Genomic DNA, 26,216 nt, shown 5'->3' on the forward strand with positions numbered 1-26,216 from the left:
CGGGATTCTCAGTAGGGAGGCGGATTTCCACAGCGGTCGTGACGTGCATGCAGGAGAATGGTCTCTACATCCAGAAGTCTTTCAGCTTCTAGTGGACAAATGGAGTCTTCTGGAGGTGGATCTCATGGCTTCCAGACACAACAACACCATTCCAAGTTATGGAGCCAGAACAAAGGACCCTGATGCGGCCTTCATAGACGCATTGTCGGTGAAATGGAACTTCCATTTGGCATATCTCTTCCCTCCAATATCCCTGCTTCCTCGAGTGCTTCGAAAGTTCAGGCAGGATGGAGGCACAGTCATGTTAATAACTCTGGCCTGGCCCAGATGTCACTGGTATTCCAATCTTCAAAGGCTCTCTATAGACGTTCCTCTTCAGCTTCCTCTACAGGTAGACCTGTTGTCTCAGGGTCCATGTCTACATCCGGACCTAGCCCGTCTGTCTTTAACGGCTTGGCTCTTGAGACATCCCTCCTAACGGCTAAGGGTTTTTCCAGCTCTGTGCTCCAGACCATGCTAAAAGCACGTAAACCAGCCTCCGCCAGGATTTACCACAGAATATGGCATACATATTTCCAATGGTGTGCTCCAAGAAACTATGACCCTCAGGTCTTTAAGGTTTCTAGAATTCTTGCCTTTCTTCAAGCTGGATTGGATCTAGGCCTCCGCCTAGCATCTCTTAACGTGCAGGTCTCCGCTTTGTCTATCTGGTTTCAGCGCAGAATTGCTCCTATACTGGATGTTCAAACTTTCATGCAGGGTGTTCTACGGATACAACCTCCCTTTGTCCCTCCTGTGGCTCCATGGGATTTGTCAGTGGTGTTCCAAGCACTTCGGGAACCTCCATTTGAACCCTTGGAATCAGTGGATGTGAAATGGCTCACTGCGAAGACTCTGTTTCTTCTGGCTATAGCATCTGCCCGTAGGGTATTGGATTTAGGGGCACTATCATGTCGTTCCCCCTTTTTGATATTTCATTAGGACAGGGCTGTTCTTCGAACACGCCCAGGCTTCCTTCCCAAGGTGGTTTCTCGCTTCCACCTGAATGAGGAAATTGTGGTTCCGGCCTTTAATTCACCAGACCTCTCGGCACGTGAGGCCTCTTTGGATGTGGTCCGTGCTCTAAAGATCTATGTGGACCGTACTGCTTCCATCTGGAAATCGTACTCCCTCTTTGTCCTATATGGATTCCACAAAAATGGGATGGTCCGCTAACAAACAGACTTTAGCCCTGATTCAGGGCCGGACGCTCTGACAGAGCGCTCGCTCTGAATCAGGGCCGTCCTCCTTTATTTTTAGAGCGGCCTCATGGCCGCTCGAATAGCTTTGGGTGACCACCCACAGCTATAGCGAGCGGCCAGGAAGATGGTCGCGAAGGTCAAGACCATCGCGACCATCGGGCTTGCGACGATACCCTTGTGGTAGGGTCTCATGGCCGCAAGCCCTGGAGTGCTTTTGGCTCAAACAGAGCTGAAAGCACTCCCACTGACATCACTTGTGATGTCAATGGGGCCAGCCCCAGACAGTAGGCGTTCCCATGGGAACGCCTCCGTCTGGGCAGCCACGCCCACCAAAGGGGGCGTGCTGTCACTCAACATCGACAGCATGCCCCCTTTGGTACGAGACCCGGAGCGACGGTTTGCCCGTTTGCTATCCGGGTCTCGCGCATGTGCACAGCGCTCGCGAGCGGGTCTGAATCAGGCCCTCTGGCCAGATAGATTCGCATGACTATCTCACAGGCTATCACGCAGATGGGCCTTCCTGTACCGACTACAGTCACTGCTCATTCCACTTGCTCTGTGGGTCCCTCGTGGGCAGCCTGATGTGAAGCCTCAGTTGAACAGCTATGCAAGGTGGCCACCTGGTCTTCTGTCCACAACTTTCTTAGGTTTTATGCCTTTTGATACATTTGCCTCTCAGGATGCTTTCTTCGGGCGTAGGGTTGTCCTATCAGCTCAGAAGCATTCCTGCCCTTCAACAACTGCTTTGGAACATCCCCAATGTCTTCCTTTGGAGCCCTATGGACCCTGAACAAGAAAAGGAGTGTTATGGTAAAACTTACCTTTTGTTAACTCTCTTTGAAGTCCATAAGGTCCACAGAGCACCCGCCCTGACGCTCCTAGCTTCTATGAGTTTTCTTCTCCTGGTCACTTATTTTCTTCTGTGTGAGAATGTGATTCCTCAGTGTACCAGTCTTCCTTCTCTCCTATCCTGCTCCTGCCTTGGATTTGTTAACAAAACTGAAGTTCCTACAGGCTGTGGGCGGGGTATAGGGGGAAGGACTGGAGCATCCTACGATTGAAAAGCTATGCTGTTGGTGTCTGGTCCTCCAGGTCCCACCTACACCCCAATGTCCCCCTGTGGAACCTATGGACTTCGAAGAAAGAGAGTTAACCAAGGTAAGTTTTACCATAACTTTCCTTTTCGTGATCCTTTTCCATGGTGGATTTTAAGACTTTTTCTTCCGTGTGACCTAATGTCCTATTTTTATTTTCAACTCTGCAGACTTTATATGTGGAGAATTTGGCAAAAGCCCAGGAAAGAACTAACCTGTTAAATGAAGACTGGGAGAAACAAAGAGTGCAGCCAATTCAGGTGATGAATCCTGCAAATGCACACCCATTCATAAAGAAGGTAAACTCACACCAGTGCTATGCATGTGTCTTGGAGGGGTGACTCTCTCATTTATTTACAATTTTTAGGTCATAGCTACATGTGATTGTTCAAGGGTAACCTGTATTGCAGTAATACGTAGGATTACTTGACTGTATTTGTGGGGAGGTTGTCAGAAATTTGGCATGTAGTCAGTTAATGGCAATATTCATCTTAAAGCCATTGTTCTGTAGCAATGATGATGTTTTATAACTGAATATTATGCAGAATTGGAGCAAAATTGGATATACAGATGTGTCCTCATACATCTAGACTCCATACACCACGCAGCGCAACTTGCCTGGCGTGAGTGAGTCATCAGGGCCCATGCTACTCTGCTAGCTTCGGGCTACTTGTTTTGCTGGAAATGTGTCTATGTTGCAGTGTGATGCTATTAGGACGCTCTAGCAGTTTGTGCCGATTCATTTTATATGTAACACTTGTATACAGATTCAGAGACTCAATCACACACATATTTACAAGTGTTGAATATCAAATTAATCAGCACACTCTGCTGGTGCATTCCTAGGCGCATTTTCGGCCAAAAAGATTTAAAAAAAGACAACTGGAGCTAGTAGAGTCTTGCGGGACCTGGCGCTCCAAAGAGAGGCTTTTAGTGCGACTGTAGCAAAGATGTGTAAGGACACTTCTGTAATTGGCTAGATTTACTAAGCAGCAGCTTTTGCAATCCACAGATTTTCGGCAGGTTAGATGCCGAAATTTAAAATGACAGTAATGATAAATGCAGAATCTGGTGTGTTTTGCCATTAATATTATTGCCATTTTTTTATTTCTTAGTCAAACCCATTGCTTAGCAAATCTAGCCAGTTGTCTGCAGCAATGATTTTTTGTTTTTGCTTACCTTATTTCAAGTTTATGGCAAATAACAATACAGTCTGGTTACTGTCAATTCACAGCACCATGTACATAGCACTTGATGTAAGTTTAATTCTGAAATTTCTCTCTACAGTGTACTGTAGAAAGTATCTTTCCTGGTTTTGCTGTCCAAACTATATACACAAGGTCCCTGAACACTGTGGCACTTGTTCCCATCATGTACTCTTGGTCTCCACTGCAACAAAACTTCATGGTGCGTACTTTTACATATCATTATAATGTATACACATGAATGACCTATATTATTGTTTTATTTAGATGTGTTTGACTAGGGTCTGAGCACCTGTTGTTATATTGACCACAGACAATCACAAGGCAATCATTGTGGAACTGCACTCCTGTATATATGAAATCTAAATATACGGTGCTGCATGTGACAGCAAATTTGCTGGAGAGATGGGGAGTCACGGAACAGGTGTTATACCGATAATGTCGCATTCATTATACATGAACATTTCTTTGGATTGCTGAGAGAGGTGCTATCATATATACAAATGGAATTAAAATAAATGAACATGGGTGACAATCTGGTATACTAATCAGTAAATGGGTAATAATTGATTCATAACTTTTAATGTATTAATAAAATAATCAGTATTATTATTTTGTATGAATAAACTGTTAATCAGTATTATTATTTTGTATGAATAAACTGTTAAAGTATGTTTTAATCATTACACATTTGCCAATTAGTGCACCTTGTCCTCTTCTTTGTTCCTTCCTTGTGACAGATTTTTCTGTTAGTCAAATTAAGTAACATTAACAATTATACATGTGAAACTTTCTATAACTTGATTGATCTCTAGATGTTTTAGCCCTTGATTCATAGCTAAGTGTAATTACCCATTTCTTGGCATCAGTTGACTCCCAGGAGTATCCCACAATAGATTTAAAGGGTCTTATGTACAGTTGTATAAAGTTTGCAGACACATACGATCATAAGTAGCTTTGGACTCGTCTTACACTTGTGATTCCTTACGATTGGTTATGGGCAAATGTGGCAGGCAAGTGCTGGTAGTGTTCCATAAGGGCATGAACACATAATTGCAGCTGATGTAGGTGGACACAGATGCACATACACCTGCCAGGAGATACATCTGTTGTGGTTCTGGTGTAATGTAGCACAATATTGATAATGATTAACCACACTAGCTAGTTGCTTCTTATTGGATGTTTGCAGAATCTTCTCTCCAGATCTCTATGCTTCTCTGTGTTACAAGTCTTCCCCCAGGTGCAACCCTAGAGCATGTGCTAGGGTCATAGAAATGGACGTATTGTGAGACTCGGGATGTAGTTAGGAAGCCGACTGTCGAAATGACGACGCCGGCTTCCCGACACTGAAATCCTGGAATGGGATTAATGATAGGCGTCTCAATAGCGAAGCCTATCATTAGCCCCACGCCGAAATCCCGGTGCCCGGCAAACCGATCATAGGTAAGCCGGACGTCGGGAGCAGATAGCCGCAGAATGGGGGAGGGTTAGGTTTAGGGTCTCCCGGGAGGACTTAAGGTTAGGCCCCCCTCCCCGGGAGGGCTATGGTTAGGCTAGGGGAAGGGGGGCTAGGGTCAGGCACCCCCAGGGGGAGGTTGGGATTAGGCACCCCCCCGGGAGGGTTAGATTTAGGGTGCGGGGATAGGTTTAGACACTCCTGGGGGAGGTTAGGGTTAGGCACTAGGGGGGAAGGTTAGGCACACCTAAGGGAGGGTTGGGGGGGGGGGAAGAGGAGGGTTAGGGTAGTTACTTACCTTAGTCGTGATCTTCATCTGCAGGCCTTTCGGCGTCGGGATTTCATCTGCCGGGCTGAGGTTCGGCGGTCATGCATACCAATTCCGTGAGACTCTGAAAGTGCAGATCTCTGCACTGTCCCGTCTGTACACGAGGCTGCTGGTTTCCACCATATTATGATTTTACCTTCAGGGGTTGACTTGCTTTGATCCACCACCTAGTCTCTCAGTTGTACCTAAATTATTACAATACTTTCTTCAGTTGGGCCTCTGTATCATTTGTAGAAATTGTTCTGAGGGAGCTCTTCAAAGTCCTCTGTCTCCAGGTCATATGCATTGCCTATAGGTTGTTGCACAAGGTGATGCGTCTTCCTGAAGGTTGTCCAAATTTTTACAGAACCCGAGAGATTTTTCTTAACTCTTTCTACTGGACACCTAGTTTAGGGCATAAATAGGATGCTACAGACCTACTTTCTTTTTGAAATTTCTCTAACTTTTTGTGGGTGGTGATTAACCCAAATGTCTGTGTCCTTCATTTGACAAGAGAAAAAATATATATTTTCTGTCTTCCTATCTGGGAGACATTGGAACCCATGGGGTGTAGAGGGCACTGTTCAAGGAGCAGGCACAATTACTTGTAGGCTGCCTCCTCCCCCTCTACATCCTATAGTGCCTTTAGATTTATTTTTTGTCCCCAAGGAGAGGGCATTTTTTATTCTGAAGGGCTGTAAGGTTTTTTTTTATTCATTATTATTTTCCAAATAATTTCTTAATATGTATAGCAGCAATGTTCATGCATGGCTTATGCAAATTTCTGTGTGAACTCTGCTGGGGGCAGGTAGGAGCACTTCTCTGCGCTGCGCCACGCCACACCTGCCCTTGGGCTCCGTTGCTCCCTATAAAGGAGGTCCCAGGCCAAGGATCTGTGAGTGGCCGGGAGTAACCTAGAGGTGTTGCTAGGACCGCTGCTAGCACAGCGGCAGACCTGTCTCTCTCGCTTTTATAGAGATGGGGCTTGCTGCGGTCCTTCCCTCTGCTGCCTGTCCTGCTCCTCAAGACACGCAGCACCTGGGGCCAGATTGGGGAGTGACTTTACTTGTTGATTGTTCCACCCCATGGTTGGGATCTGCGTCCATTGTGGTGCTGTAATAATTCAACCCCTGCTGGAGGAGCTGTCTTGCCTAGTACAGCAGCTCCTCTCTGCCTTGGGCTGGCTGTAAGCACTACGGTTTTTAGCCATGCCCTCTGCAGCAGCCGTCTGCCTAAGCAGGGCTTGATTTCTGGTTGGGAGTCTGTGGCAGTAGTCTGCCTCACAGCTATGCTACTGCTGTCTGTTATGTGTGTGTGTGTGTGTGTATATGTATGTGTATGTGTGTGTATATGTATATACACACGTCCATTGTTCCGACGCACCATCAATAGGTCACGGTTGGACACATCAGAGGATACTGGCACCACTGAGAGTGAGGCAGAGGCCATGAGTAATGTATCTTCTAGACCGAGTGGCTCCACTAACACAGGCAAACGTACACAAGCTCGTTTTTTAGATTTAGGCCCCATCGTACCCGCAGAGGCAAGCAGAATCAAAGGGAGAGGAAGGCCTCCAAGCGGACGGAGGATCTAGTCTTCAATTTGTCCGACAGATCATTTTCGGAGTGTGAACTCTCAGTATTAAGTAAAGGACTTTCCTTTGTACCCACAGTCCTATTTGATAAAATCCAGTGGAAAAAGGAACTATACATGTTAAACAGGAGTATTAAAATCAAAGAACATTTTGCTAACAGTTCTATTCAGGAATCAGATATACCTCCACAACTTGCAAAACTACAGGAAAGATCTGCATTTGATCCCGTTAATACCAATGCGTCTTTAAAGACATTTTCTCGACTTTTAGACCAATCAGTATGCGATAATCCTAAGGTTTCACAACCTAAGTTTAGTCATTTAAATAAAGTTGAGCAATTAGCTCTAAAACAGTTATCGAAATATGATGATGTTGTGTTCCGCCAAGCGGATAAAGGAGGTGCGATTGTGGTCCTAAATTTGTGTGATTATAAAAAAGAGGCATTTAGACAACTAAGTGATGTTAGTACCTATAGGAAGCTACCGCAAGATCCTACATGCGATTTTAAGAAAGAAATTGATAGCTTACTGGCATTATCTTGTACGCAAGGCTTTATTTCTTCATCCATTAAGAAAGCCTTAGAGGTGAAGTTTCCGATTAGGCCCCTTTTTTATTTGATCCCCAAATTACATAAGGACCCGGTAAAGCCACCGGGCCGTCCTATCATAGCTGCCCGTGGCTCATTATATCAGACCATTTCAACCTATTTAGACGCCCTCCTTCAACCATGTGTACAGGCTAGACCGACCTATCTAAAAGATACCAACCATTTATTGTCATCTTTGAAGTCCTTGCCTAATTTGCCGATCGATTGTTTTATGTTCAGTGGATGTTTGTAATCTATATACATGTATTCCTCATGCACTGGGCTTACGAGCTACTGAAATGTTGATTACTAACAATCAATTGTACAAAGGACCCCCTGTAGATTTGTTTTTACAGATGCTGGAGTTAGTTTTGACCCGCAACTATTTTATGTTCGATGGGCAGTATTTTGTACAGGTCTCTGGCTGTGCGATGGGGTCCAATGTGGCCCCATCGTATGCGAACGCATTTATGTTTACTGTCGAACATGATATATTCTTCAGAAATCCTTATGTTGCTAACAATATCATAGCTTATTTTTGCTATATCGATGATTTATTCATTGTGTGGCGAGGGTCCCAACAGGCGTTTGTGGCTTTAATTGAACAACACAACAGTTCGACCAGTCCGGTTAAATTCACATATTCTACTGATTTGTACAAGGTCAATTTTTTGGACGTCACCATAACTAAAAGAGATGGACGTTTAGTGCCCTCATTGTTTTCTAAGCCCACCGATAGGAATAATATTTTGTTGGCGAGTAGTGCTCATCCTGTCCCACTGAAAAACGCATTGCCTTTTTCACAATTCTTGAGAGCTTTAAGAATATCATCTGACAGGGCTGAAGCACTGCAACAGTTCGATACCATGTATGATAAATTCATTCAAAGAGGATACCATAAAATTAATTTAGATCGTGCAAAAGAAAAGGCATTAGCTGTTCCTATGGATAAATTGCTGATTCGAGACAATAGTAAGAAGGATCGCAGTGTCGATAGACACCTGTGGATCAATAAATACAATCATGCCAGTACTGTTATTAACAAACAAGCAAAATCTTTATGGCCTATATTAACATCAGATAACGATCTTAAAACATTATACAACAAAAAATTCATGTCTTGTTATCGGACTTGGTAAGAATCTGAGGGACCATTTGGTGCGAAACGATGTGTCTTTATTGGGTAAATCTCAGCTAAATAAATCCTTTATGGGTGTCCCGAAAGTAGGCTGTTATAGATGTCCCAATTGTATTACGTGTCGCTGCCTTCAAACAGGATCGTTTTTTTTCCATCCATATTTGGGCACTAAGTATAATATAAGACATCATTTGACATGTTCAACTAAATTTATAGTTTATGTCATAACGTGCCCTTGCTCTAAGATGTATGTGGGCAAGACCGAGTGTACTTTAAAGGAGAGAATGGCCCAACATCGATCTGCTATTCGGGCAGCTCTTGCTTCAGGTTCCAGCGAGCAGCCAGTGGCAAGACACTTCGCCATGGCGTCACATAATCTTTCAACACTTCGCTATAAAATCATTGACCACGTTCCCCCTCTCGTTAGAGGTGGGGACCATGGGCGCAAATTACTTCAGTGTGAGTCTCAATGGATCATGAGGTTAGACACACTTTCCCCCCGAGGCTTAAATGAAACTCTGGGGATCCAGTGTTTTGTTTGATTATTACATTTTTTATTATGCAGGTTGGTTGTTATGCATATGTTTATATTCTGATTACGCTTGGCTATTTGTAAGTAATGTAGGTGTCAACTCCTTGCGATTTATGTAATATTCATGTATCTGTCTGATATGTTATGACCATTATAGCGTTTAGCACGTTGTGGTGTGTGCAGTATAGTTATTGCGACATTTTATGATCGTGCATAATAGATTTGTGCTTATTTGAGTTGAAATTTGTATGTTCAGTTATTTATCTGTTCACGATGTTCGTAATAGCTAAAACTCATATTATATTGTCCACAGCCGTATTATTACATTCTATCTGTTTGCTACACATTGTGTTTATTACACTGATTAGTTTGATCTAGAGGCCAGTGAGCATGATAGACTGTTTTTAATTATATGTCATGTGTTTTTGGTCACATTGTATTTGTGTTATTTGGTAACCATGGTGATTACCATGGTAACCGTTGAATGGGAGGATGTGACGTCACTACTGGCTCTGTGGACTTCCGGGTTGCAGCCAGGAAGTGATGTCGCGGTGCAGCATGGTATCTAACTGCTCTATATATGTTTGGTAAGTGTAACATGTTTGTATGTATTTTATGCTTGAAAAAAGCGCTAATAAAAGGCGCTGAAACGTTGCAGACAGCATCTTGTCACATTTGGTCGTTTTTTACACGGAGTGCCGCCTTGTGGAGATTCTATAATAATATTTTATTTATATATATATATATATATATATATATATATATATAATAATCTAGTGAACTGCCATAAAGTGGCACACCACAACACGGCACTGCAGGAATTTTTATAAATAGGCATAATTTACTGCAACGTTTCTGGGCTTAAATGCCACGTCATCAGAAAGACATAATGAAAAGTACAATAACACAGTCACAACTTATATCCCCACCGAAGATAGAAGTGTGAGAGCAGCGTCAGAGTCGGGTGCACGTGACCGAGGGAGTGTGGCGTGTCACTGCAACGTCTCAACCTCTTCCTCCAGCGATTGCTGTAGCAACCTGAGACGGTAGTCCAGCTCCTGACCGCTGTGAAAAAACTAAAGTGCCAAAAAGAGAGTAAAAGAAAAGTTAAAACACAAAAATACATGTTAATGAGGACTACTAACATAATTACACAGCAATGTTCCGCAACACAGTAATAACATCTAAGAAATTTTATACTAAGCAGTTCCATGAAGTACGCTCATTGAGACCACACACACACACGAATAGATGATGGTCGTGCACTGTGTTCACTTGTGTCATAAACATTAATATTTGCAGTCCCATATGTCCATCTGGAAATTACCAAAAATGCAGCTGCCTTTAAAATCAGGCTTCACAGAGCCTATTTTTAAGTATTCTAGGAAAAAACAATAAGGAGCGCACAATTGTAAAATTATGTTGACCTTTATATAATAAAAAAACATACAATCACCTACATGGAAGTAAAAAACAATCTGCATAAACCGTCTGTCTCATTACCAGTACACCGAGATCCGTCTCTTCCACTCCATAATCGATCTCTCTCTGGAGGTGCACAAGCTGGAACCGTGCTCCGTGCCCTGTGCGGTAATCTCACTTTGCAAGCAGACCTTTCAGTTCAGATGTTCAGCCGTGGCTAGCCGCTCACATAACAGGAATCACGCTGGATCAGCGTGTGTTCCAAGCCTCACACTGGACAGTTAGTAAGAATGATCGTGTATCCATATGCCCACTAATGGACTTCGTCAGTGGGTGTGTCCTTAAATCACCATGACTATCTTTTATACTAACAATTCAGCACAATTATTAAAAACACCTATTTAACTCATTAGTGTCAGATTAATTCAATAGCTCTTATACGTCATGTTAGTACCAAAAGGTGATACAATGTAACAAATAGAATTTGCTGTTACAATACAATAAAAATGGTTACATAATGGATTGTTACAGAAACTGTTCCAAATGTCTGCAAGACATTAATCATATCACAGTAAATACTCATTCAAAATATAATCCATAAAAACACAGAATAACATGGTGAATAATTACAATTACAAAAACGTCTCAACTCCCATATCTATTTACAATGGTTCACATTCAAAGGAACCTAACTAGATATTATACATTAACTACGCCCCATATCTATTTCTAAGTGTGTTCTGCAGATTTTCACTTAAATTTTTCTTATATTATGTCTGAAAATAAATGTTCCTCCATGTCAATGGGCTGCAGGGGGACAGTCGAGGTCATGCTACATGTGTTCCCAGTGCCATGTTAAACTGCCTCAAGCCTCTTCGCAACCAGGAGGCCGCTGCTCGTCTTGCTCCTCAAGGGACTAAGCGGACATGAATGTAGTTGTCTTATCCCAGATATCTGCATTGGCTGTGGTGACCAGATGCACTCTCTGACTTAAATGCTGGGAGATAGATGTGGAATACAAGCAGGCTTTAGAAACTTTACCTTTTGCCAAATCTGCATTCTTTGGTACAGGTCTTGATGCCATCATCGATGCTACAGTAGGTAAGAGTGTTTTTCTTCCTGTGAAGCCTGTACTGAAACCATGAGGGCAGTATTGGTCTTTTCATGTCTCTGATAGGATGCGAGGAGCTCCGCAACAAGGTTACTTCACAGGTACAAGTCTGGCTACCAAAGAGACGGGCGGTTAGGACGGGACAGGCGTCCCAGGCTGAAACCTTCTGAAAAGCATTCAACATGAAATGGCTCTTCCCCACCAGGACCAGTCTGTGGTGGAGACCCATCTACTCTTCTTCCAAGACCACTGGACAGCTACTACCTTGGATCAGTGGGTGGGGGCGTCGTCGAACAAGATTATATCCTAGAACTCTTCAGCCCTCTGCCCAATTGTTTTTTTGCCACGTCACTTCCACAGGTCAAGTCCTAGACGTATTGCCCTACAAGGGTCGATATCTTCCTTATTCCCAGTTAAGGACTCTATCTTTCGGTCTGGCAACAGCTCTGTGAATATTCACAAAGGGCTTTGCTGCGATGGCGGCGCACTTCAGGTCCACATCCCATAACTGGATTATCTTCTGATCAACGCCAGCTCAGAAACTCTGCTCCGGTATCATCTGCAACTGCCATGGAAACATTGGAACAGCATGGATGGGTAATCAACTTTCAGAAGTCCAACCTCGTCACATCACAGCGCATGATCTTCCTGGGTCTCCTCTCCAACATCAAGTGTCACAGTATTCCTGCCAGAGGAAGATCTTGGCTGGCCAGAGGCAAGTTGATGCCCTGCTTTTGTGCCAAGCCGGGTATCTTGCTTCAAAGCGATTCCAAAGGTGTGCTTCCGTTCGCAGACTTTTCAGCTGCAACCTGCCCATTGGTCTCGTACAAATCTTAGCGACCTTGGAGATTCTCACTAGTACCAAGCGGACTGGACATCTTACAGTCAATTTACAACAAGGTGGACTTTGCAAACTGATCCGTCATTTGAATTACGGCCTCTACAGCTGATAAGCACGGGACACAGATAGACTGCTTGTGCAGCGTGGCCCGGCTTCGGCTGCCGCTGAAAGACATATTGGAGACTAAATCCATCTTCTGTCGTCATTTGTCCAGAATACCCTGACAGTGTTGCAGTATTTTACTAAATTGGACCCAACATCACCATATTGGAATCCCTGTTTTTTTTTTGTTTTTTTTTGGCCATTCAAATTGAGCCCAAGTGAGATTTAGCACTAAACAATATTTTTTTCCCCTTCACTAAATAAAAATCCTTATAGGGGATATTTTCAGAGGAATATGCATAATACTGTTTTATAAATAATAACTACTGATATTCAACAATTTAAATTTTATTGCATGTTATTGCTTATATATACATTGATGGTTTTTATGCGATTCCATACAAATATATTTTTAATGTACGGAGCTGCGACGGTTTAATTTTCTGCTACCTCACAATTTACAATCAGATTATTATTATTATTAGCACAGTTCCCTTTTCTTTTTCTTATAGCATTTTTATGGGTGTTCACAGGCCCCAACAATAGGATCTGCAGCTGGTTAACAATTAAGTTAACCAGTATAGTGCGGTTTAATAGCGCCGAGGTTAATGATTTATTTTTGCAGACCATGATAGAGTTCAGAAAGCCATCCTCTGCTGTGAATTACCATCATGTTTGGAGAATTTGCATCTTCTGATGTGAACAGAAGCGGGCCCATACTTCATTCAACTTGGCTCGTATGCTGTCATTCCTGCAGGACAGCCTGGACAGTGAGTTGTCGTAAGTTGGCCGCTATCACTGAAGTCCAGACCTTTCTTCAGGGTGTACTTTATGTTGAATCACCCTTTGGTTGTTCCGTGGGTTCTCAATGGGGCCATCTGCAATATGAGTCGCTGAGTTAGCAGCTCTTTCTTGCAGGTCACTGTTCCTCATTTTTCATCAAGATAGGGTTATGTGCACCAGATCTTCCTTTTTAGCCGAAGGTCATCTCCTGGTTTCATATTAACCAGGATAATGTGATTCTGGCTCTGGCAGCTGGGATGCTCTGGGCCTTCTTGATGTTTTCAGAGCCTTGTGGATCTATGTGGAGAGATCTGCTGCATAATGGTCTTTCGGTACTCTATGATGCTCACAAGAGAGGTTACCAGATAGATCACGGCGACATCTGACGAGGGTATATTTTGGAGGGGGCCCATTCTACCAGATCGTTGAGAGCACCTTTGGGTGGCACGACATGGTACCTCTGTAGAGCAGTTATGCAAGGAGGCCACCTGGTAAACAATACAGTTTTGGCTGAAAAGTTTTGTGCGCAACCATAGATGAGTGTACCTTGGGTTAGGGGGTCCCCATCGTATCCAGTGTCCCCCGGATAGGATGACAGAAAAAAATGGATTTTTTATACTTTCCATTAAATCCTAATCCATCTGGGGAATATTGCGTTCTCTCCTTTACTTTGTTGCACTCTATTTTCACTCTCTTTTGTTTCAATGTTGTTCTTGTTATGTGTGTTATCTCAATCTCCTATGGGCTTATTAAACTTGAAACATATGGGATGTAGAGGGGGCAGCCCACACACACGTTTAACTTGCAATTGTGCCTGCTCCTTGAACAGCGCTCTCTACACCTTATGGTATCCAGTGTCCTCAAAATGGATTAGGAGTACCAAAACCTATTTTTATTATGGTAAAAAATGTATACTGAAGGTGCAGTAAAATAATCCTGTTAATATTGGTATTTGCTCAATGAAGCATGGTTACTTTTTTTCTGTAAGTAGTTGTAAGAGTTAACAGTAGTAATATTTTGCTGGAGAGCAGTAAAACATTTGTTTATTGGCTACAAGGAAGTTTATCACAGTGAAAGTGACAGTGTGAAAATATCAAAAGTTGGTGAGTTGCAACTTTGACATAAGATCCCTGGCAGCACAAGGGTTAACATTGGCTCTGAATATGTTTGGGTAAAGAGTAATATTTATTTATTTTTTTTGGAGAGGGGAGACAACAACTCTAATTGTGCTTATAATGTCCCTACTGCCTCTTGAATCTCAGGTGGAAGATGAGACTGTCTTGTGTAACATCCCTTACATGGGCGATGCGGTTAAAGAGGAAGATGAAACATTTTTAGAGGAACTGATCAATAACTATGATGGGAAGGTGCATGGAGAAGAAGGTAAGCTCTGTGCTTTTGTTGTTTTTCAAGATCGAAGATTGAAAATTATTTTTATAGCTGGGAAATAAAGAAATTAATAAAGAACTAATCACTATAATCACTGCTGTCTATTCACAATCTAACTTTTTTCTCATTAAGAGGTGGATTTGCCATCTGCGATGACCACTAGTCCACGCTTACATGACCGCGAGCGTGTATTTCGGTATGGGCACTCTTTCTCCGCAGGACGCAACAGCATATCTAAAACTGGTATGTAAATATTTCCCACAAATATTTATTAGCTTCAGTATACTGCTGGTATTCTAGTTTGCATTGTGTATTTTAATTAGGGGTGTGCACCGGCCACTTTTCGTGTTTTGTGTTTTGGTTTTGGATCTGGATCTTTCTTCGTGTTTTGGATCTGGATTGGTTTTGCCAAAACCACCCTTCCGTGTTCTGGGTTTTGTGTTTTGGATCTGTATTTTTTTGAAAAAAAGCATAAAAACAGCTAAAATCACAGAATTTGTAGGTTTTTCTGCTCCTATGCTATTATTAACCTCAATAACCTTAATTTCCACTCATTTCCAGTCTATTCTGAACACCTCACAATAGTGTTTTTATGTCCAAAAGGTTGCACCGAGGTAGCTGGATGACTATGCTAAGCGACACGAGTGGGCGGCACAAACACGTGACCCATCTAGGCGTGATACTGCAGTGGCAGACAGGATGGCAGTTTGCATTATGTACAGTTTGGGGCCTAGTTTTTCAAAGAAAAAAAAGAGGTGCAAGATGGAATTGTCCTTGGGCCCTCCCACCCACCCTTGTGTTGTATAAACAAGACATGCACACTTTAACAAACCAATCATTTCAGCGCCAGGGTCTGCCACACAACTGTGGCTGAAATGATTGGTTCGTTTGGGCCCCCACAAAACAAGCTGGCAATTAATCTGTCCCTGCACAAACTGGCTCTACGGAGGCAAGATGTCATCCTCATCCTCCTCATCCACCGATTCCTCACCCTCTTCAGTGTGTACATCCTCATCCTCACAAAGTATTAACTCGTCCCCACTTGAATCCACCACCACAGGTCCCTCTGTACGTTCTGGAGGCTGGTCTCCCTGGAAGAGCTGATAATTCATTTTGATGAACATCATCTTCTCCACATTCTGTGGAAGCAACCTCCTACGCCTTGCCGGCTGCACTAAACACTCTTTCGGAGTACACACTGGAGGGGGGGCAACTCAGGTAAAATAGAGCCAGTTTGTACAGGGGCCTCCAAATTGCCTCTTTTTCCTGCCAGTACAGGTATGGACTGTCTGACATGCCTACTTGGATGCTGTCACCGATGTAATCCTCCACCATTCTGTCAATGGTGACAGTATCATATGCAGTTACAGTAGACATGTCAGAAATTGTTGCCAGGTCCTTCAGTCCGGACCAGATGTCCAAACTTGGTCCTGCCTGCCCTGCATCACCGCCAGCGGGTTGCTTAGGATACCTAAGTTTTTTCCTGGCAGCCCCAGTTGCGGGAGAAAATGAAGAAGGAGCTGTTGACGTGTCACGTTCCGCTTCAGCTGACAGCGTGTTCACCAGCAGGTCTTTGCACCTCTGCAGGCTTGTGTCAGCCGGAAAGAGAGACACCACATAGGCTTTAAACCTAGGATCGAGCACGGTGGCCAAAATGTAGTGGTCTGATTTGAACAGATTGACCACCCTGGAATCCTGGCAAAGCGAATGAAGGGCTTCATCCACAAGTCCCACATGCCGAGCGGAATCGCTCCGTCTTAGCTCCTCCTTCACTTTCTCCAGCTGCTTCTGCAAAAGCCTGATGAGGGGAATGACCTGACTCAAGCTGGCAGTGTCTGAACTGACTTCACGTGTGGCAAGTTCGAAGGGCTGGAGAACCTTGCACAACACAGAAATCATTCTCCACTGCGCTTGAGTCAGGTGCATACCCCCTCCTTTGCCTATGTCATAGGTGGATGTATAGGCTTGAATGGCCTTTTGCTGCTCCTCCATCCTCTGAAGCATATAGAGGGTTGAGTTCCACCGCGTCACAACCTCTTGCTTCAGGTGATGGCGGGGCAGGTTCAAGAGTATTTGCTGGCGCTCCAGTCTTCGGCACGCAGTCGCTGAATGGCGAAAGTGGCCAGAAATTTTTCGGGCCACCCAAAGCGTCTCCTGCACGCCCCTGTCGCTTTTCAGAAAATTCTGCACCACCAAGTTTATTGTGTGAGCAAAACATGGGACGTGCTGGAATTTGCCCAGATGTAATGCCCGCACAATATTGGTGGAGTTGTCAGATATCACAAATCCCCAGGAGAGTCTAAGTGGGGTAAGCCACTGGGCGATGATTTCCCTCAGTTTCTCTAAGAAACTGAGGTGTGCCTCTTACTGAAACCGGTGATACACAGCGTAGCCTGCCTTGGAACGAGCTGGCGTTTCTGAGATGCTGTGACTGGTGACGCTGCTGCTGTTGCTGCGAAAGGTGATACATCTACCCAGTGGGCTGTCACAGTCATATAGTCCTTAGTCTGCCCTGTTCCACTTGTCCACATGTCCGTGGTTAAGTGGACATTGGGTACAACGGCATTTTTCAGGACACTGAGGACACTTTTTCTGACGTTTCTGTACAGTCTCGGTATCGCCTGCCTAGTGAAGTGGAATCTAGACGGGATTTGGAACCGGGGACACACTACCTCCATCAATTGTCTAAATCCCACTGCACTAATGGCGGATACCGGACGCACGTCTAACACCAACATAGCAGTCAAGGCCTCAGTTATACGTTTTGCTTCAGGATGACTGCTGTCGTACTTCATCCTCCTCGCTAAGGACTGTTGGAGGGTCAATTGTTTAGTAAAAGTAGTGGTGTTCCTACTTCCTCTCTGGGATGATGAGCGACTCCCAGCAGCAGCGGCAGCAGGAGGCGTAGCAATGCAGGATCCTCCGGAGGAATCCCCGATAGGAGAGTCAGTCATGCCAGTGACATGGCCTGCAGGACTACTTCCGATCCTGACTAAGGAGGAAATTGACGAGGAGGGAGTTGACGGTGTGGTTTGCAGGCGCTTGGATACAACAGGACAACGGGATTTAGGTGTCCCTGGACTGCTTACGGTCTTAGCCAAAGTTTCTGAACTTGACAGTAACTTATTATGAACGCGCTGCAGGTGCCGTATAAGGAAGGATGTTCCTAGGTGGTTAACGTCCCTACCCCTACTTATTCCACCTTTACATAAGGTACATATGGCAAGACAGTTGTTGTCCAGATTTGGATAGAAATATTGCCAGACCAAAGAGGTGGAATGTTTGGTCTTCTGCCCAGGCATGACCGTTATGGGCTTTTTCATCCCACGGACAACAACTGTCTCCCCCGTAGCCTGATTTAAACAAACCACATCACCATCAGAATCCTCCTCGCCAACTTCCTCCTCAGCGCCAGCTACACCAGTATCCTCATCCTGTTGTACTTCAACAGTGACATCTTCAATTTGCATATCAGCAAGTGGACTGTGGGTGCTCCTTTCAGCACTTGCAGGGGGCGTGCAAATGGTGGAAAGAGCCACCTCTTCCCGTCCAGTGCTGGGAAGGTCAGGCATTGCAACCACCACCACACTTGGACTCTCCTTGGGGATTTGTGATATCTTCTTAGAAAGCACAGTTCTTCGCTGTGCTTTTGCCAGCTTAACTCTTTTGATTTTTTTAGTGGGAGGAGGGCTTCCACTAGTCATGAACATACTAGGGATCGACCGTAGCCTTTCCTTGCCACTCCGTGTCGTAAATGGCATATTGGCAAGTTTACGTTTCTCTTCAGCTGATTTAAATGTTTTTTTCAAGGTCATTTTCCTGAACTTTGTCATTTGGGATTGTATGTGCCTCTATTATGACATTGGGCATCGGCCTTGGCAGACGACGTTGATGGCATGTTATCGTCTATGTCATGACTAGTGGCAGCAGCTTCAGCACTAGGAGGAAGTGGTTCTTGATCTTTCTCTATTTTATTTTTATCGGAGAAAGTTTAGTCCTCCATTTATGTTATATCGATTTGATATATACGTGCGGCTAAACACAGAAAATATTTTTTTATTTTTGCTGGAGAGTAGTGCACTTTGTGGGTTACACCAGCCTTTAAGAAATGAGCCAGCCGGCTCTTTACTTATGGGACACAGGCGCACGCTTGGCGCTGCTCCTTAGTTGATGCACGTGCGGCTACTGCGCACACAATTCACAAACACAGAAAATAATTTTTTTTTTGGTTTGGACTGGAGTGTACTTTGGGGGTTACAGCACCCTTTAACGGTCAAGCCAGCCGGCCCTTTACTTATGACACAGGCGCACGCTTGGCACTACTTTGTTGATGCATGTGCGGCTACTGCGCACATAATTCACAAACACAGAAAATATTTATTTTTTTTGGTTTGGAGTGTACTTTGGGGGTTACAGCACCCTTTAACGGTCAAGCCAGCCGGCCCTTTACTTATGACACAGGCGCACGCTTGGCACTACTTTGTTGATGCACGTGCGGCTACTGCGCACACAATTCACAAACACAGAAAAAATATTATTTTTTTAGCACTTGGGGGGAGCACCCCTGATGGACAGAGCACCCCCTGGACAACACTACAGCACCCCTTTAGGACAGGGACACTGAACAGGACTTTGGAGTGGACACAGCCCCTATGGAGAACTGACTGCACAACACAGTCCAGCCAGCCCCTATGGACTTTGAAGTAGTGGACACAGCCCCTATTAACAACAGCAGCACAGCACAACACAGCCAGCCCCTATGGACTTTGAAGTAGTGGACACAGCCCCTATGGACAACAGCAGCACAGCGCAGCACAGCACAGCACAACACTACTCTGCACTACACTACACAGCCCAGCCAGCCCTAACTCCCACCCTCCCTCTTCACTGTCTACAGCCGAGTGAGAAAATGGCGCCGACGCGGATACCTTATATAGGATCCAAAACCCGCGAGACCCGGAAGGCGGGATGATGACGTTTTGCCTCGATTTCAGATCCGAGTCAGGCGGGAAAAGTCGAGCCTGACTCGGATCGGCCTCGGATCGGGTGGCTCGGGGGGGTTCGGATTTCAGAAATCCGAACCCGCTCACCCCTAATTTTAATGGCTTAAAATCTATGTGAAATCACATTAAATGGAAAGGAGAATAATATTGATATTAAATACTTACAATAATTACATGTTTACATAAGCATATAATCTTATATAGCAGTTTTAATCCAGGTTTGGTGTGCTTAAAGTTTGTCTTTTCCCTGTGGCTGTTCTTCCATAGATCTGTTTAGGTTATGATCCTCTAAATAGAACGCTAGTAGCACTGCATAATCTCTGAAAAAATTAAATGACAACTGGAACATTTTCAGTTACTTCTTTTCCAACATTAGGGTGCTTTTCTTGGTATGCCCAACAAAGACATAAGGGTATATTAATAGTCTGCGGACTGCAGGCATCAGCGAGTCCCGTGCTAGGTTGTCCAATTGTTTAGAGTAGCAGTAATTTAAAAGGCAAAATAAAATTCTTTTGACTACTCCTCCAGTCATAATCTGGTGACTACAGACCTGTGCAGCGGCACATTGTTGTGCTGAATGAGCCCGCTTCTGTCTGGGTGAAGCCATGGCATGCATAAGGTGCAAGTGTTCCGCTAGTCATTGATGTCTTCAGATGTATCAGGAGTTTTAATGTGTGCCTGCTGAAAGCAACCCACACCATAACAGAGCCACCACCGTCCTGGACTGTCCCTTGTTTGCTTGCGTGGTCCATTTGTGTCATCGGGCTTTCTCCACACTCATGATTGTCCATCTGCCGGACACAGTCGGATCCTCTGCTTGTCGGACCCTTGTGCCATGGGACCTACTGGACCACTGATCGAACGCTGATGTTACTCGTGGCCCCAGCATTAAATTTTACTGTTTTGTGTGTGGCAATATCGCATGCTGGTCAGATATTACAATGCATGCTAGACGACGCTGTCCATGATCATACAGAGTTTTGTCAGCCACAGTGGTGTGGCACGCTGGATGTCTTCCCTGATGTTGTGTAGTCATGGTCCACTTTTGAAATTTTTGCACATGAAAATCCAAATTGGATTTTGGAGGTTGAGTGACCCATTCGCTGGCATCTGTCAAGCCTCATTTAACCACTTAACTATCTAGTATTTTTTCCCAAAAACCTCTCAGAAATTGTACTTTTTATGATTGAATTAAGTTAAGAACAACTATTTATAACTTATCCAACACGATTTTATTAAAGTAAGAATGCTTTCAAAACTAAAAGTGTTAATAGTTTATTTTTATCAATTAACAAAATGGAGATTGGGTGAAGGGCAGGGACTAGATGAGGAAACTCCGCCGGCGGCGATGATTGCTCACAGCGCGTCCTGTGGGACCTACTTAGTTTTAAAAATTGGGTCACCAACAGCCTGTAACACGTAAAAATGCGCTATAGCGCGTATTTTGCAATCCCTGTTACATGTCAGGCTACAGGGGAGTAGCCTGACATGGTATCTAACATAAACTGGTGCAGGTCACTATTCAGTTCCCTTTGAATACAAACAATTAGAAAGTTATTGGAAGGCGCATGTAGTAATTTATCTGTTGGTTTTATAATTTAATTGTAAAACAAATCTGACCTGGTCCTGTGTACAGGTGCTGGTGTTCTGGATGATGCAACCTTTTTAGCGCTGATGGAAGCTCTTCAGTATGCAGACGAGGGAGAGAGTGGGCACATTGACCCAGTGGGATGTAAGGGGGAGGAGGTAAAAGGAGAAGGTCCTATGACCCGAAAGAGGAAGAGAATTGCAGAGGAGGGTAAGTAGCCTCTTTTAAACAAATTGTCTTTTCACAGTGTACTTGAAAAACTGGAAATAGATGTCAAATGCAACACAAACTTCTAATTATATCACTTTCTCCCATTCTTGTATAAAGCACTGCAGAACACCTATTAACCTGCTAATAGATTTGTTTACTTAGATAGATAGATCGATCGATCTATGTGGGTATCTATCTATCTATCTATCTATCTATCTATCTATCTATCTATCACAACACACGTCTACAAATCAACCAATAACCAATCACAGCATTATCCACAAACAGATATGTATGACAGTATAGAACAAACGAAAATGGCACACAGGGATGCACAGGCCACATACAGAAAGAATGAACAATCTGTGTATAGGATAGGGAAACCAAATCCTGCCCAACTTTTGTAATCCCGGGATTCCGGATTGAAAAATCTCAAACCCAAGAATCCCAGGGATTGAATTGTACACTCCCTTAACGTCACTCTGCAGAGTCTCAATCACTGGGGACCTCACTCTGCAGCAGCTGTCTCCTCCTGTGAGTGCTGTCTTGGGTGCTGATGCTGTCTTCTTTTGTGAGTACGGTCTCCAGGGCTGCTGCCGTCTCCTCTTGTGAGTACATTCTCTGCGCTGCTGCTGTCTCTGTGTCTCCTGCTGTCTCTCTCTTTCAGTCCTCGCCTCCTCCCCTCACATTCCAGTAGACTGTGGCGGTGGCAGGAGCAGGTAGGCAGCAGGTGGAGCAGCTGCGGTGCATGTTGGGAATGGTAGTCCGCAAATGGCATGTCACACAAGAAAATGTATCAGATGGAAGTCTCAGTGGTGAATGACAGAGGCCTTCCTCTCACTGCCATAGCTTCCATCTGACACTTTCATTTTACTAATCCCGAAACCTATGGATTGCTGCCTCCAATCCAGATTAAAATCCCCAATTTTTCTATGCTAAAACCCAAAATCCTGCGGATTGGGATCCCGGGGTTGGCCTCCCTAGTAGAGGAGAAAAACAGAGGATGTCCATAAAAGTGTGATACTTAAGATGAAAAGAAAAAAGGTAATGCTATTGATGATCTATATACTGAGATCAAGTGCTGATAAGAGAAATAGATGAGGAGGAAGAAAGTGATAGAATAAGATGGTGAGAAAAAAGACAAGCGCTGAAAAGAGAGAGACAGAAGGGAAGAGAAGGAAAAAACCCAGACAACTTCTGGGGTAACATCTATTGTACTTATTTATATATTAATAGCAGAAGGACTACTATTATGAGTGATGTATTTCTATTAGGCCATTGTCTGGCAGGGCACAATACCAAATTAAAGGCCTTGGTCCATAGATTTACATAAAAATATTGGCGTAATTGGTTGCTTCATTTTGGAGTTGTGCGGCAAAACGTCCGCCCGCCATTTACAATGCAAAATCATTGTGCTCTGGAAAATTTGACATTTGGTGAACTCCCCCTGTGCATCTGCTGGGTGACCTGGAACATGTTACCTGCTAGGTGTTCTGGAAACTGTGAGGTATTTGCTGCCACATATATCAGTGACTGCTGTGTTATTTCGTTATTCAATTCTCCACGCTTTGATTACACCAAACATGCCTAGAGGCCGGCCTCGGGGATGTCGACATGGTGGAACCCTCACAGGTCGCCCAGAGTGCGTAGTTCAAAAATCGTACTATTATTGTCACATGCAACATATAACAAGATGAAATGATAAGACGCTTGCATTGGACATGACATATTCGCCACAATACTACTCTTTGGGTCCTATGGATGTGCAATGTGTGAACTGTGGTGCCCTACACTTCTTGGTAGAGGAGATTAACGGATATTTTTCAGACTGCTATCACAATGGAAAGGTTTTTCCAGTATGGTTGTTCCACCATATTTGGCAGAACTCTTTATGATAAATACCCTTAAATTAAGGACTCATTATCTCCATAATATCCTCAGTAACTAATATCCATAATATCCTCCATAACTAAGGCGGTTACCCCCGGTATTCCCTAGTATAGTTTTAATTACCCGTGATAATGAGCTTTTGGTAACAGTGAATCTATTGGATTAATATTGGTACATTCCAAAACTGCTGGCTCCGTCTGTGATTGACAAAGTCCACTTTCAAAGGCAAAGGTTCAAATATACCCCTTTCAGACATACCGAGAAACCCAGGAATTTGCTGGGGCATGGCAAAACAACCCGAGTCCGACTTATGTCTGAAAGCTACTGGATCGGGTTGACCTTCCCGGGTCTGCGACCTTGTAACCGACCAGGGTTTTTCTTGGGTCTTGCGACCCGTTTCAATAACCCGGCTTATGTCTGAATGGTGCAACCCGGGTTTTTAGACCAGGGTCGCTCCTAGTTTGAGCTGATTGGCCATTCGGGGCTGCCTGAGGCGGATTCTAATGACCTCATCAGTAGCAGACTGGAGGGGATGCCAGAGGCACGCTGAGGTAGATATTATTGTGGCTGTCTGGCACACTGAGGCAGATTCGATTGCATGACCTTGTCATTGTGAGCCAAAAAAGTGTCTCCTTTCAATGACAAAACACTAAAAAATCAAGGCAGACCCAACTTGTGTTTGAAAGTGCTCGACCTGGGAATTTTTCCGGGTCTGAGGTGTAATGTGAAATGGTGTACATACCCACTACATGGTCTTTGTACCCCCATTGAAATTAATTTGCTTTTTGATGCCTGAGGTAAATGGTAAAATGTCACTTGAAAGTGCAACTTGCCATTACTTTAGGACCATCCCCTTTAATCATTTAAACATTTGGGATCTCCTCTGAATAATGCTCTGTATGGTTTCTTTTATGACTTAACCTTGAGAGTGAGGAGACATTTGGTCTGTACTACATTGCTTAAAGTGCTCCCAGAAATACACTTTTCTGCAGACATGCAACTGGATTGTGCACAGTGTACCCCATTGTAAATATAGGATGAGACAATCTACTGCATCTCACATGTAACAAAGGAGAGAATGACCCTGTAAATTGGCCCTGTCCACCCACTAATCTCATTTTAGATAGTTTTTCCCACAACTTGTTTGTGCAGTGCAAATGTAGATGACCTTGTTTTTGGCATGTAGCAAGAAATGTCCTAGTTCTGCCCATTGGCCAGTGCCAACTTGTGCCCCCCTGCAGATGCTAACATATTGGTTCACAAATCCATGAACTGTCCTGTAAGAATGGGTGCAGTCATGCAGATATATGTCGCAAAACAGTGAGTTTACACTTGGTAAATTACATTTCTTGTCTGCAGCACAGGTTGCTGTTTAAACACAAACAATTCTGTTTATATTACAATATCCAGGTGAGGCCCAGGTAAACCCAGGAAGCAATTCTTCCCCTGGAAAGGGCCAGGCAGACACAAGAGGAGATGGAGAAGACCAAAACTCTGTTCAGAACAAAACACGAGGTGAGAATCACATGCACTTACTATATTCAGTATATTGTATTACATATTTTTGGAAATGTTTCCAGGATTGATTAACAATAGACATATGTCTCACACAAAACCCAACAGGCAAGTCCATACAATTTATTATTATTATTATTATTATTATTCTTTATTTTTATGGTGCCACAAGGATTCTACAGCACCATACAAAGTACATGAACAAGTGAGCAAACAAGAAAACAATTACAGTAAGAATCAATGATGGACAAGGACATGGATATATACAAGGATGTAGTTAATTGACCTACATGCATCAACCCGGCTGACGAAATCCCGGCGCCGGAATGCCACTGCCCGGGCCAGAAGGCGACATGCCGACGCCGGAGTCTCGACAGACGTGATGCTGAACGTAAGTATAACGGTGCTGGTTAGGTTTAGGCGTCAGGGGGAGTTAGGGTTAGGATGGGGTGGGGGGGAGGGTTAGTGTAAGAATGTAGGAACAAAGGGTATGGGGTAGAAGGGGGGACGGTTACTATACTTACCCGACCCTTGTCGGGATCCTGAGCATCGGGATGCCGCTGTCGGTATATTAACAGCAGGCAACCCGACTGCCGGGATTTCATACCCATTCCATATAAACATTGCTGCATTAGCAATCATAACAAGCATCAGGGTGTAAGCAACCAAGTGTTAGATGCCCTTGCGGGTAGTTATGATTAGATGATAGTATGAGTAAGGGAAGAAGCAGCACATGAGGGAAGAGGGCCCTGCTCGTGAGAGCTTACATTCTAAAGGGGAGGAGCAGACAGACAGAGGTGACGCAAATGGGGTAGATGCTGAGCATGGAGCAACAGATTAGGATGAGAGCTGGAAGGCTATGATGAAGTAGTGGGTCTTGAGAAACCGTTGTGGAGAGTCTGATAGGGAGAGAGTTCCAGAGGTAGGTAGGTAGCACAGGCAAAATCGTGGAGGCAGGAGTAGGAAGAAGTAATCAGATAGCAGGAGAGGCAGCGGCGGCATTTGTTGAGCTAAGTGGGCAGGTAGGAGTGTGAAGGGAGATGAGGTCTGAGATATAAATGAGAGAGGAGTGGGTGAGGGCTTTGTAGGTGAGTGTAAGAACCTTGAATTTAGTTGTGAATGGGAGGGGGAGCCAGTGTAGGGCTTGGCTATCTTAGAGCTGTTTTATTTGTAATTTTTTTCTTTCTTTTATTTAGGTACTGTGCGCTG

At 44.1% G+C, this 26,216-nt stretch overlaps 1 protein-coding gene and 1 pseudogene across 2 annotated transcripts in view; both read left to right on the plus strand.

Moving 5' to 3' along the window:
* The window catches only part of EZH1 (enhancer of zeste 1 polycomb repressive complex 2 subunit), a 106,939-nt gene that overhangs the window by 18,184 nt on the left and 62,539 nt on the right, over positions 1 to 26,216 (plus strand). For both annotated transcript variants that reach the window (XM_088480756.1, XM_088480755.1), the window contains exons 4-9: positions 2,506 to 2,634; positions 3,623 to 3,742; positions 14,675 to 14,795; positions 14,934 to 15,044; positions 21,441 to 21,602; positions 24,903 to 25,007. In XM_088480756.1, coding sequence (XP_088336882.1) covers positions 2,506 to 2,634; positions 3,623 to 3,742; positions 14,675 to 14,795; positions 14,934 to 15,044; positions 21,441 to 21,602; positions 24,903 to 25,007 — 748 coding nt within the window. The remainder of the gene's footprint in view (positions 1 to 2,505; positions 2,635 to 3,622; positions 3,743 to 14,674; positions 14,796 to 14,933; positions 15,045 to 21,440; positions 21,603 to 24,902; positions 25,008 to 26,216) is intronic.
* LOC148515049 (uncharacterized) lies at positions 6,071 to 9,163 on the plus strand (annotated as a pseudogene).

The sequence above is a fragment of the Taudactylus pleione genome, unplaced genomic scaffold, assembly GCF_031769625.1.
Source record: "Taudactylus pleione unplaced genomic scaffold, aTauple2 ptg000256l, whole genome shotgun sequence".
Lineage (NCBI taxonomy): Eukaryota > Metazoa > Chordata > Amphibia > Anura > Myobatrachidae > Taudactylus > Taudactylus pleione.